The 14329-nt window shown below is 43.5% G+C and overlaps 1 protein-coding gene across 1 annotated transcript in view; it reads left to right on the top strand.

The window, feature by feature from the left end:
• The window catches only part of mmaa (metabolism of cobalamin associated A), a 39711-nt gene that overhangs the window by 9497 nt on the left and 15885 nt on the right, over positions 1-14329 (top strand). Inside the window, exon 3 of the mRNA XM_078212269.1 lies at positions 4981-5151. Coding sequence (XP_078068395.1) covers positions 4981-5151 — 171 coding nt within the window. The remainder of the gene's footprint in view (positions 1-4980; positions 5152-14329) is intronic.

Raw genomic sequence — 14329 nt, 5'->3', positions numbered from 1 at the left:
ATAGTTTCCCCAATGTACCATGCCTCGGGACATCCTTTCTTGTAGCGTATCAGGTAGACAACGTTGGCCGAGTTGCAAGAGTGTGTACCTGGTGGATGGTGTTCTCACGTGAGATGATGGCATCTGTGTCGATGATCCGGCACGTCTTGCAGAGGTTGCTGTGGCAGGGTTGTGTGGTGTCATGGTCACTGTTCTCCTGAAGGCTGGGTAGTTTGCTGCGGACAATGGTCTGTTTGAGGTTGTGCGGTTGTTTGAAGGCAAGAAGTGGGGGTGTGGGGATGGCCTTGGCGAGATGTTCGTCTTCATCAATGACATGTTGAAGGCTCCGGAGGAGATGCCATAGCTTCTCCGCTCCAGGGAAGTACTGGACAACGAAGGGTACTCTGTCCATTGTGTCCCGTGTTTGTCTTCTGAGGAGGTCGGTGCGGTTTTTTGCTGTGGCGCGTTGGAACTGTTGATCAATGAGTCGAGCGCCATATCCTGTTTTTATGAGGGCATCTTTCAGCGTCTGGAGGTGTCTGTTGCGATCCTCCTCATCCGAGCAGATCCTGTGTATACGGAGGGCTTGTCCGTAGGGGATGGCTTCTTTAACGTGTTTAGGGTGGAAGCTGGAGAAGTGGAGCATCGTGAGGTTATCCGTGGGCTTGCGGTACAGTGAGGTGCTGAGGTGACCGTCCTTAATGGAGATGCGTGTGTCCAAGAATGCAACCGATTCCGGAGAGTAGTCTATGGTGAGTCTGATGGTGGGATGGAACTTGTTGATGTCATCATAGAGTTGTTTCAGTGATTGTTCACCATGAGTCCAAAGGAAGAAAATGTAATCGATGTACCTAGTGTATAGCATCGGTTGAAGGTCCCGTGCGGTGAAGAAGTCTTGTTCGAACCTGTGCATGAAGATGTTGGCATATTGAGGTGCGAATTTGGTCCCCATGGCTGTTCCGTGTGTCTACCACCAGGTACACGGTACATACTTTTGCAACTCGGCCAACGTTGTCTACCTGATACGCTGCAAGAAAGGATGTCCCGAGGCATGGTACATTGGGGAAACTATGCAGACGCTGCGACAACGGATGAATGAACACCACTCGACAATCACCAGGCAAGACTGTTCTCTTCCTGTTGGGGAGCACTTCAGCGGTCACGGGCATTCGGCCTCTGATATTCGGGTAAGCGTTCTCCAAGGCGGCCTTCGCGACACACGACGGCGCAGAGTCGCTGAGCAGAAACTGATAGCCAAGTTCCGCACACACGAGGACGGCTTCAACCGGGATATTGGGTTCATGGCACACTATTTGTAACCCCCACAGAGTTTCACTGGCTGTCTTGTCTGGAGACAATACACATCTTTTTAGCCTGTCTTGATGCTCTCTCCACTCACATTGTTTTGTTTCTTAAAGACTGGATTAGTTGTAAGTATTCGCATTCCAACCATTATTAATGTAAATTGAGTTTGTGTCTTTATATGCTCTGTTTGTGAACAGAATTCCCACTCACCTGAAGAAGGGGCTTGCAGCTCCGAAAGCTTGTGTGGCTTTTGCTACCAAATAAACCTGTTGGACTTTAACCTGGTGTTGTTGAACTTCTTACTGTGTTTACCCCAGTCCAACGCCGGCATCTCCACATCATAACATATATGTGCACAGTAATGGTATAATAAAACTTGAGAATCTATTTTCGTGGTCCAGGCTTTTGGCTATGATGGTGTGTAACGGTTTGAAAGGTGGGGAAATGCAGAGTAGCACATTGGTTGAGGTATACAGAATAGCTGGAAAACTACTGTGCTCATTTCTGAATAGTACATGGGATCTTTTATGTCCACTTGAGAGATCAGATGGGGAACTTAGTTATCGGCAGCAATCTCTTGATACTGCACTGAAGTTTCATGCGTTTGATTGTATTCAAATTACAAAGAGGGGCTTAAACTCAACTTCTGTGGCTAAAGGACCAGCGCTCAAACCAAGCTAGCACACTGCAGTAAGCTTATGTTAAATATTATTTTAAATTTTACTCCAGTCTTAAAGTTACAAAGCCAATGCACAGAATGGACAGGACAAAACTAATTCAAATTGAAAACTCCAAAAACAAATTCAAATGGAATCCAATTCATGGTCCCCACAAGAGAGACATACAAGATGCAAGCTGACAAGAAAAGGCATTGCACTTCATCTTTGGCTTGATCAGACGCTTAATCTTAGCCAAAAGGCTGAGAAGCAAAATGGTTTTAATATGTATTTATGTGCATTAGCTCATTTTATTCAAATATGCTGGAGGCTGAAGCAAGAGGAACACATTGATCGGCTAATTGAGTGAGAAGAGCATTTTTACTTTGCGTGTGTTAATCAGCTTTTCAGGACACGTGGGCAAGGTTTCTAAATCAATCGTTTGCTTAAAGCTTTTGTTATTCCTGATCTGACAAAAGACTTGCGAAGGGGGCAGGGAGGTAAGATTGAATATGAAGAAAACTAAAAATGGAAACACTATGATACAGTAGCAACAATCAGAGGGATTGTATGATGATGATGAAACAGCAACAATCTCTCCGGGAGAGATCACAGAGTTAAATAGCAGCAGCTAAAGATTGTTGTGATAGAAGTCAGCTGTTGTACAAAATTGTTGGGAATGCAAATAAAGTACAAGGAGTAGTCATAGGATCCTACAGTGCAGAAGGAGGCCATTCGGCCCATCAAGTCTGCACTGACCACAATCCCACCCATGCCCTATCCTCATAACCCCATGCATTTACCCTAGCTAGACACCTGACACTAAGGGGCAATTTAGCATGGCCAATTCACCTAACTCGCGCATCTTTGGATTGTGGGAGGAAACCAGAGCACCAAGAGGAAATCCATGCAGACATGGGGAGAATGTGCAAACTCCACACAGACAGTGACCAAAGCCAGGAATTGAACCTGGTCCCTGGACTGTGAGGCAGCAGTGTTAACCACTGTGCCACCCTCTGGAAAGTCTGAAAAAGTAATAGAAAGAAAAGTGTCAGAAAACAAAGTTAGGAAAAAATGCAGTGAGAAATAGCAGCACTGACTGAGAGATAAACATTGAGGGAAAAATGGAAGCATAATAGGGAAACAGTGAAAGCTGTAGACAGAAATATGAAGAAAGTAAAAGTAACACGCCCATCAAGCCAGTAACAGGAAGAAAGGAAAAAGTATCTTTCATGCAATTGATGCATTAAGCAAACAAATAATTCAATAACCAATTAGAAAACAGATAATCATAGGCTATGTATTTGTAATCTCTAACCACAAGAAAATTGCTAGCATTGTAGATGCAAAAATGATATATATTTCAAGTATTTGAACTTGGACCATTTCAAAGTTAAAACACTCTTGAAATGGCATCAAACATAGTAGTACTATATTTCATAGAACAGTACAGCACAGAACAGGCCCTTCGGCCCACGATGTTGTGCCGAGCTTTATCTGAAACCAAGATCAAGCTATCCCACTCCCTATCATCCTGGTGTCCTCCATGTGCCTATCCAATAACCGCTTAAATGTTCCTCAAGTGTCTGACTCCACTATCACTGCAGGCAGTCCATTCCACACCCCAACCACTCTCTGCGTAAAGAACCTACCTCTGATATCCTTCCTGTATCTCCCACCACGAACCCTATAGTTATGCCCCCTTGTAATAGCTCCATCCACCCGAGGAAATAGTCTTTGAACGTTCACTCTATCTATCTATCCCCTTCATCATTTTATAAACCTCTATTAAGTCTCCCCTCAGCCTCCTCCGCTCCAGAGAGAACAGCCCTAGCTCCCTCAACCTTTCCTCATAAGACCTACCCTCCAAACCAGGCAGCATCCTGGTAAATCTCCTCTGCACTCTTTCCAGTGCTTCCACATCCTTCTTGTAGTGAGGTGACCAGAACTGCACACAATATTCCAAATGTGGTCTCACCAAGGTCCTGTACAGTTGCAGCATAACCCCACGGCTCTTAAACTCCAACCCCCTGTTAATAAAAGCTAACACACTATAGGCCTTCTTCACAGCTCTATCCACTTGAGTGGCAACCTTTAGAGATCTGTGGATATGGATCCCAAGATCTCTCTGTTTCTCCACAGTCTTCAGAACCCTACCTTTGACCCTGTAATCCACATTTAAATTAGTCCTACCAAAATGAATCACCTCGCATTTATCAGGGTTAAACTCCATTTGCCATTTTTCAGCCCAGCTTTGCAACCTATCTATGTCTCTTTGCAGCCTACAACAGCCCTCCACCTCATCCACTACTCCACCAATCTTGGTGCCATCAGCAAATTTACTGATCCACCCTTCAGCCCCCTCCTCTAAGTCATTAATAAAAATCACAAAGAACAGAGGACCAAGCACTGATCCCTGTGGCACTCCGCTAGCAACCTGCCTCCAATCAGAAAATTTTCCATCCAACACCACCCTCTGTCTTCGATCAGACAGCCAGTTACCTATCCAATCGGCCAACTTTCCCTCTATCCCACACCTCCTCACTTTCATCATAAGCTGACCATGGGGGACCTTATCAAACGCCTTACTAAAATCCATGTATATGACATCAACTGCCCTACCTTCATCAACACACTTAGTTACCTCCTCAAAAAATTCTATCAAATTTGTGAGGCACGACTTGCCCTTCACGAATCCGTGCTGACTATCCCGGATTAATCCGCATCTTTCTAAATGGTCGTAAATCCCATCCCTAAGGACCTTTTCCATCAATTTACCAACCACCGAAGTAAGACTAACCGGTCTATAATTACCAGGGTCATTTCGATTCCCTTTCTTAAACAGAGGAACAACATTCGCCATTCTCCAGTCCTCTGGCACTATCCCCGTGGACAGCGAGGACCCAAAGATCAAAGCCAAAGGCTCTGCAATCTCATCCCTTGTCTCCCAAAGAATCCTAGGATACATTTCATCAGGCCCAGGGGACTTATCGACCTTTCATGAGAGAAATTGTTTTAATTTTGCTATTTTAACTTTCAGGGTCACTCTTGGGTGACAAAACGCGGATGACTGAACTTTCAAGAGATATGAATGCTTATATCCGTCCATCACCTACTCTGGGTATGTTGGGAGGAGTAACCAGAACCACAAATGAAGCAATTATTTTATGTGAAGGAGCAGGATATGATCTAGTTCTTGTAGAGACTGTAGGTAAGTTAATGTGTGAACTCTTTTAGAATCATAATGTACATAATTTCTTAATTCTTTATTTAACAGGTCACTTGTAGTACCACGTCTCTCTCATTAAATGTCATTAGCATGTTTTGAATTTACTATGGATCAAATAATAGCAATAATGGTACTTTATTCAAGAAACACATTACCAACTGAAAGGATGGATTGCATTGTGACTCACATCTAAAGATTCATGTATAGACTAAGTAATCAGGTGGGGGAACCAGTTCTGAAATTGGGTAGATTTCATAAGGAATTTTGAGAACATAGTATAAGTAATAATTCTTCTACTTTGAAAGGTTTTGAACTATGTGACATGAAAGGGCTGGTACTGATGGCCTAAGATTAATCTCAGGCTTTTGTACTCACAGAATAGTCAAGCAACAGCCTGACATAGTCATACTCTCAGAATCATATCTTACAGATATTGTCTCAGGCATCACCTTCCCTGCGTATGTCCTGTCCCGTCGGAAGATTGAGCCGCAGCAGAGGTGGTGTGACATAGTGTTATATAGTCAGGAGGGAATTGTCCTGGGAGTCCTCAACATTGACTCCTGGCAAGGACACAGAATGTACTCTGGGTGGGAGATTCAATGCCCATCATTTAAGCGTGGCTCAGTAGCACTACTACAAACCGAGCTGGCTGAGTCCTAAAAGACATTGCTGCTAGACTGGGTCTTGGGCAGATAATGAGGGAACCAACAAGAGGGAAAACATACTTGACCTCATCCTCACCAACCTGTCTGCCACAGGTGCCTCTGTCCATGACAGCATCAGTACGAGTGACCACTGCATAATCCATGTGGAGACGAAGTCCCATCTTCACATTGAGGATATCCTCCATCATGTTGTGTGGCACTATCACTGTGCTAATTGGGATAGATTTCAAACAGATCTGGCAACCATGAGGTGCTGTGGGCCATTTGAGCAGAACTGTATTAAAGCATAATCTGTAACCTCAGGACCTGGCATATCCCCCACTCTATCATTATTACCAAGCCAGGGGATCAGCCCTGGTTTGATGAAGATTGCAGATGGACATGCCAGGAGCAGCGCCAGGTATATGGGAAAAAAAGGTAGCAACTTGGTGAAGCTACAACACAGGACTACTTGTCTGTCAAGCAGCAAGCAATAGACAATGCTAAGTGATTTTGCAATTAGTGGATCAGATCTAAGCTCTGCAGCCCTGTCACATCCAGTCATGAATAGTGGTGGACAATTAAACAAATCACTGGAGGAGGAGGCTCCAGAAATATCCCTGTCCTCGATGGGGCAACCCAGCACATCGAAGCAAAAAAAGGAGCTGAAACATTTGCAGCAGTCCTCAGCCAGGAGTGCTGAGTGGATGATCCATCTTGGCCTTCTTCAAAGATTCTCTGTATTACAGATGCTAATCTTAAATCAATTCAATTTACTCCACATGATATCAAGAAATGGCTGAAGGCACTGGATACTGCAAAGGCAATGGGCCCTGACAATAGCACAGAGGACCTGTGCTCCAGACATTATATACCTGGCAGTGTGGAAAATTTCCCAGATATGTCCTGTACATAAAAAGCAGGACAAATCCAACCTGGCCAATTACTGCCCTATCACTCTATTCTTGATCATCAGTAAAGTGACGGAAGGAGTCATCAACAGTGCTATCAATCTGCACTTGCAATAACCTGCTCACTGACCCTTGGTTTAGGTTCCACCACTCAGCTCCTGGCCTCATTACATTCTTGGTTCAAATATGGACAGAAGAATAGATGAGATGAGAGTGGCAGTCCTTGACATCAAGCAGCATTTGACCAAGTGTGGCATCAGGGAGCCCAAGCAAAACTGGAGGCAATGGGAATGTGGGGGAGGGAACTCTCCACTGGTTGAAAGAATCATAGAACCCCTACAGCACAGAAGGAGACCATTTGACCCCATTGAGCCTGTACCGAAAACAATCCGACCAAGGACCTGTCTCCATAATCCCATGTATTTACCCTGCTGATCCCCCTGACACTAAGGGGCAATTTAGCATGGCCAATCAACCTAACTCGCACATCTTTGGACTGTGGGAGGAAACCGGAACATCTGGAGGGAACCCATGCAGACATGGGGAGAACTCCACACAGACAAGTCACCCAAGGCTGGAATTGAACCTGGATCTCTGGCACTGTGAGGTAGCAGTGTTAACCACTGTGTCATCGTGCCACCCTAGTCATATCTAGCACAAATGGTTGTGGGCATTGTTGGAGGTCAATCATCTCAGTTATGAGACATCACTACAGGAGTTCCTCAGGGTAGTGTCCTATGCCTGACCATCTTCAGCCGCTTCATCAATGATTTTTTTTTTCTTTCCATTAAAAGGTCACTACTGAGCAATGTTTAGCACCATTCATGACTCCTCAGATACTGAAGAGGTCCACGTGTAAATGCAGCAAGACCTGGACAATATCCAGGCTTGGGTTCACAAGTGGCAAGTAACGTTTGCACCACACAAGTGCCAGGCAATGACTATCTCCAACAAGAGAGAATCTAACCATCACCCCATGACATTCAATGGTATTATCATTGCTGAAACCCCCACTATCCTGGGTAGTGGTTGTCCATTTGTTCCTGCTATTGCTGTCGGTGGTATGTTACATGTCGCTTATCAACTCAAGCCTGAATGTTGTCCAGGTCTTGCTCCATTGAGGATGGGGGTGTTTGTGCATCTGTCCTCTGTTTAGTTGTTTAATTGTATGTGGCAGGACTACAGTGGTTTGACCTGACTCATTGGTTTTGGAATCACTTAGCTCACTCCATAACATGCTCCTTCCACTGTTTTACATGCATGTAGTCCTGTGTTGTAGGTTCACCAATTTGACGACACATTTTTTAGGTTTATCTGATTTTGTTCCTAGGAATGCTTTTGTACTCACCTTGTTAAATCTGTTGATCCCCTGGCTAGGTGCTAATGCTAGAGTGACGGGTATGCTGTGCAATGAGGTTATAGATTGTGGTGGAATGCAATTCTGCTGGTGATGGCCAACAGTGCCTCATATATGCCCAGTTTTCAGCTGCTAGATGTGTTCGGAATCAATCACTTTTAGTTTGCTGAAGATGTTCTTGTTGTAAAGAGATTTTGTCTACATCAGGATTGTGCAGTGGTCAGTCCTACCAGTACTGTAATTGATGTTGCATCTGCAACAGGTAGATTGGTGAGGACAACGTCAAGTAGGTTTTTCCCTTGTGTTGGTTTTCTCATCAACTGCTACACACCGAGTCTATCAGGTCAGTTAGCAGTAGTGCCACCGAGCCACTCTTGCTGATGGACCTTGAAGTCTCCACCCAGAATATATTTTATATCCTTGTTATGTTAGTGCATGTTCCATAAGTGAGGTTCAGCATGGAGGAGTACTGATTCATTAATTGAGAGAAGGTAATCAGTAGGCGATTTCCTTGTTTGTTTTGATGCCAAGAAACTTAATAGAGTCTGGAGTCAGTGTTGAAGGCTCCCACGGCCACACTCTCGTATGTGTTGCACTGTCTCTGAAACCCTCTGCATCCTATGCAGTCAATATTGTGAACTGGGAGTGGTCTTGGTTCTGTACATTTCTTGACTTTCAATTTTATATCTAATATTTGCCCTCTAATATAAGCATAAATATAAATATTGCACTGTTGAAAATGCTGTCTTTCAGCTGAGATGTTAAACCAGGTTCTCATCTGATGGTTCAGATGAATGTTTAAAATTCTGTAAATATTTTCAAAATGTGGAGATGCCGGCGTTGGACTGGGGTGAACACAGTAAGAGTTTTAACAACACCAGGTTAAAGTCCAACAGGTTTATTTGGTAGCAAACACCATTAGCTTTCGGAGCGCTGCTCCTTCGTCAGATGGAGTGTAATTGATCTGACGATCCATCTGACGAAGGAGCAGCGTTCCGAAAGCTAATGGTGTTTGCTACCAAATAAACCTGTTGGACTTTAACCTGGTGTTGTTAAAACTCTTACAATATTTTCAAAGCCAGAAATCCTCCTAGTGAGCTGGCAGATATTTATCCCTTAATTGCCACCAACCAAAATCGATTAATTTATTATCCATCTCTTTTGCTTTTTGTGGGATCTTGAAGTGTAATGATTGGATACTGCCTTTACCTAAATGACAGTAATGACTTCAAAAATTAATGAGCTGTGAAGTACTTTGGGGAAGCCTGAAGATATGCGAGTAAACTGGGGACAGGGCACAGCAACAGCTTTCCGTAGCTGTCCGAACTTCAGACCGCAGGCATGAAAGATCACATAATCAATGGAAAATCAGCCAGCTTGATTTTTACCAGCAAATTGTGGCCTCATTTTCCAGTTTTCAAAAACAGTTTTTCCAATTTCTGGACTGTACTTCAGCCAGATAGCATGCTGCCAGCAGGCCACAGTAACCATTCTCCATAGTGACCTTCCGATCCGGAGTTACAGCCTAGTGAGTGCAGAGTGCAACTGGTCCAGTGTTTTGTCAGGAGGTTTCTCAACTTTCCAGGCCCGTTCAAAACATATCAAATTTATAAACCATATTTATAAAAATACAAAAAATGGCATCATAAATTCAAAAGGGGGTATCCATTTTTAAACATAAAGTCGAAGACTGTCTGCATGAAGCTCCTTTAAAAATAAACTTTCCCAAGAGATTCCACACGATTGTTAACAAACAATATTTGATAATGAGCCACATAAGGTTAATTGACCAAAAACTAGGTCAAAGTGTTTTGAGGAATATCATAAAGGAGGAGGTAGAGGGGCAGAGAGGCTTAAGATGAGATTTCAGAACTTATGACCTAGCAACTGAAGACATGACGGTCATTGATGGGACAATGGAAATCAAGGATGTGGAAATTCGAATTGAAGAAGCGCAGTGATCTCAATTGTAGGGCTGGAGCATGTTACAGAACTGGGGAGGGGTGGACCATGGAGAGATTTTAAAACAAAAATGAGAATTTTAAAATCAAAGTTTACTGACTGCTAAATAACCCTACTTGTTACGTCAACCTGCTTTAAAAAGCTCCCAACTCATCAGGAGCAATGCCACTTAGGAGCCAAAAGCATATATAAACATATGGATTTCCATGGAGTTTTTTCTGGTGAAATGAAACATTTGGAGGGTTTCACCTGTTTCTGCTGGTCCCTTGTTTCTGCTGGTCCCTTGTTTCTGCTGGTCCCTTGTTTCTGCTGGTCCCTTGTTTCTGCTGGTCCCTTGTTTCTGCTGGTCTCTTGTTCTTTTTCATTTTCCTTTTGGTTGGGCGATGGAGTTTGATATGGAAGAGAGCTTCTGAGGACAACCAATTGCATTTTCCAATGGTGGATGTGAGAAGGATGCAGCCTGCTGCACTGTGCAGTTTCCTTTCAACCCCTCTGTTCTGCCTTGCCCCCAACATCTATATTCCCTTGCTCCAAAGAACATCAACCACTTTGCTTTCACTTTTATTTCCCACCATCATCTCACTCCCCTTCCTCTTTGTACAACTCTGTATCCTCCCTTCTCAATCCCTTCCACACACCCTCATTCTCCTGAGGATTCCACTCACCCTTCTGTGCCCTTTTTCTCCAGCCTCCATAACATCATAGCAACTGGAATTGAACTGCAAGACTATTGAAAGTTTGATTGGGACCAGATTGGACAATTGAATGATTGAGGATAGGTAGTAGGTAAAGTCTTGAGCGAGGCTGGGTGGAGACACCAGATAGGTTAGCATTGCCAACAATGGAAAAGGATGGAAAAGGAGAGGCTTGACCTTCATTCAAATGTTTTTAAAAATTCAGTCACAGAAGATTTGACACCGGTCTCTTTGGGGAAAAATTAATTTGAGTGGCCCAGTGGTGCTGCATGGACTTGTCAATTTCCCAGGAGCAGCCGAGGATCACTATCTGCAGGCTCTCAATGCTGCCTAAGCCAAAATTCAACATGTTTGCATGCTGATGTTGCAAACAGATTTCTTCCCTGAGTGTAAGTAGGATTTCCAAATTTAATTTTTTCCCCAGTTTTTGTTATATAGTTTATGAATGTGGAGGAACAGAGAGATCTTGGGGTTCATATCCACAGATCTCTGAAGGTTGTCACTCAAGTGGATAGAGCCGTGAAGAAGGCCTATAGTGTATTAGCGTTTATTAACAGGGGGTTTGAGTTTAAGAGTTTAAGACTGTCTGTGTGGAGTTTGCACATTCTCCTCGTGTCTGCGTGGGTTTCCTCCGGGTGCTCCGGTTTCCTCCCACAGTCCAAAGATGTGCGGGTTAGGTTGATTGGCCAGGTTAAAAATTGCCCCTTAGTGTCCTGAGATGCGTAGGTTAGTGGGATTAGCGGGTAAATATGTGGGGGTAGGGCCTGGGTGGGATTGTGGTCGGTGCAGACTCGATGGGCCGAATGGCCTCCTTCTGCACTGTAGGGTTTCTATGATTTCTATGATTTCTAAGAGCCATGGGGTTATGCTGCAACTGTACAGGACCTTGGTGAGACCACATTTGGAATATTGTGTGCAGTTCTGGTCACATCACTATAAGAAGGATGTGGAAGCATTGGAGTGAGTGCAGAGGAGATTTACCAGGATGCTGCCTGGTTTGGAGGGTAGGTCTTATGAGGAAAGGTTGAGGGAGCTCGGGCTTTTCTCTTTAGAATGGAGGAGGATGAGAGGCGTCTTAATAGAGGTTTATAAGATGATGAGGGGGATAGATAGAGTGGACGTTCAGAGACTATTTCCTCGGGTGGATGTAGCTGTTACTAGGGGGCATAACTATAAGGTTCATGGTGGGAGATATAGGAGGGATGTCCGAGGTAGGTTCTTTACTCAGAGAGTGGTTGGGGTGTGCAATGGATTGCCTGCTGTGATAGTGGAGTTGGACACTTTAGGAACTTTCAAGCGGTTATTGGATAGGCACATGGAGCACACCAGAATGATAGGGAGTGTGATAGCTTGATCTTGGTTTCGGACAAAGCTCCACACAACATTGAGGGCCGAAGGGTCTGTACTGTGCTGTTCTATGTTCTATAGTTTAGCTATAACAGGTCACTAACTTTTCTTTTAGCTGTTTGAAAATAGTTGCCCTCATTACTGAATCAAAAATTGGGACCAGCAGAGATGTAGTCTTTGTGGGCTTTTTTTGTGTATAAAATATTAAAACAAATCTGACAGATTTTTTTCTTTGTAAAGCTCTTTAATTGAACCATAAGAATTTTCACGTCCTGCAAGTTTACTGACTTAAATCATTAGAGAAAATATTCAAACATTTATTACAAAAGTGAGGTTTTATCAAATTATGTTTTGGGACTTTGGGAATAATGTTTTGGGGGTGAATGGCACCCCCCAAAAGCAAAGGTGGCTTGGAACTGACCCACTCCACGCCAGCCTATCCCACAGCCATAACACATTGCGGGTGGGTTAACTAGGGGCAACCTAAGACTTGCGCTCCTCACTGGGTAGGAATTGGATTGGCTGGCAGCTTCATTAGTCCTGCTATCACCACAAAAGCATTAGTGAGCACTGCCTGGACTGCAGCCCAGAAGAAAGCCCAGTAGATCCCAGAGACAGTTAAATCTTGGGCCAGAAGGGTTTGGGCAAGCGAGGGATGCAGGTTGTGTGTTTAATGCAACAGGCAGGTAGGAAGAAAGTCAGGGTGGGCATCGGGTTCTAACTTACAGGACCTGTCTTCTGATCCACAAAGGACAGCCCCTAAAGATAGATTTCCTCCATCCTTTGAAAACCCTTTTAAAAGAAATTGGCTGGCCACTCCTGCCTTACTGCCCACACCAACTGTTTTATGGCCTGGTCAGCACATAATTGAAGTTAATTGGCTTGGTAATTGTATACTCCTTTTATTTTTATGAATTCAAAATACTCAATGCATCCTCCCCATCCTGTAATCTACTTGTATATATGAACTTCGAGTGTGTGTGCATGAAAATCTGAGCATATTTTATTATTTTAATTGGACATCTTTCTTTGTTAAATTCAAGAAAACCTGTCCAATTGGTTATTTTATGATCACAGCATATAAACAATTAAACACTCACCGAATTAGCAAGTATATCCTTCTCAGAAAAAAAACCTGTCACAGTCAAAGGAGGAGTGGAAAAATTGAACCATTTGACTCATCCTTGCCTGATCACCACTCTGGTTGGAAGGTGCTAGGTGTTCCCGCCTGTAGTCAATTTGTGCTACTGGTGAATAGACTGCTACTCTCAAGTCCCAGGAAGGTGTTAGGAATGTGAGGTTTTATAAATAGTTATACTTTGAACTGTCTATTTAGTTCCAAGTTGGAATGGGGTTGGGAGTCTAAAGGATAGCCAATTAGTATTTCTACCTGGATACAAGCCCATGTGATTCACATTGCCATGGAAATAGGCTTTCACAGGGTGGCGGTTCATATGAAGCCATTATAGGATTTTGTTACATGTTGCCCTAAAAATATCATCAAATCTCAAAAGAGAGTCCAGAATCTGAGAGAGACGTAGAAGCAGCAAGTCTCTATTGTTCACCACCCAGTGGAAGCTTGTGCTCAGATTAAAGAGACCAAGGCGTTGCGGGTTTAAACAAAGATTCACCTAGCCTTGGTTAGAGGGATGGATCTTCAGGGTAGAATTTCGGAAGAATAAAAAGAAGCTTATAATCTAAATGCTGGGAAATCGGAGAGCTCTGAGCTGGTGTCCTAGTCGTGAATCACAAAGGCTAGCATACAGGTACTGCAAGTAATTAGGAAAGCTAATAGAATATTATCATTTACTGTGAAGGGAATGGATTACAAAAGGAGGGAGGTTATGGTTTAGTTGTACAAGGCATTAGTGAAACCACATCTCGAGTAGCGCGTACTGTATGATTTCCTTATTTAAGGAAAGATATGAATGCATTAGAAGCAGTTCAGAGATGGTTCATTATACTAATACCAGGAATGGGTGGGTTGTTGTGTGAGGGAAAGTTGGAGAGGTTAGGTTTACATCCACTAGAGTTAAAAGAGTCAGGCAACTTGATCAAAACCTTTATGATGCTGAGGAGTATTGATGGAAAGGATGTTTCCTTTTGTCGGAGAATCTGGATCTAGGGGTCAGTGTTTAAAAATATGGAGTGTCTCATTTAAGACAGAGATGAGAATATTTTTTTTAAAGAGTCATGAGTCTCTGGAACTCTCTTCCTCAAAAGGCAATGGAAGCAGAGTCTTTG

The sequence above is a fragment of the Mustelus asterias genome, chromosome 1 (assembly GCF_964213995.1).
Source record: "Mustelus asterias chromosome 1, sMusAst1.hap1.1, whole genome shotgun sequence".
Lineage (NCBI taxonomy): Eukaryota > Metazoa > Chordata > Chondrichthyes > Carcharhiniformes > Triakidae > Mustelus > Mustelus asterias.
The sequence above is the reverse complement of the archived record's forward strand: the minus strand, read 5'-3'. Positions and strand labels throughout refer to the sequence as shown.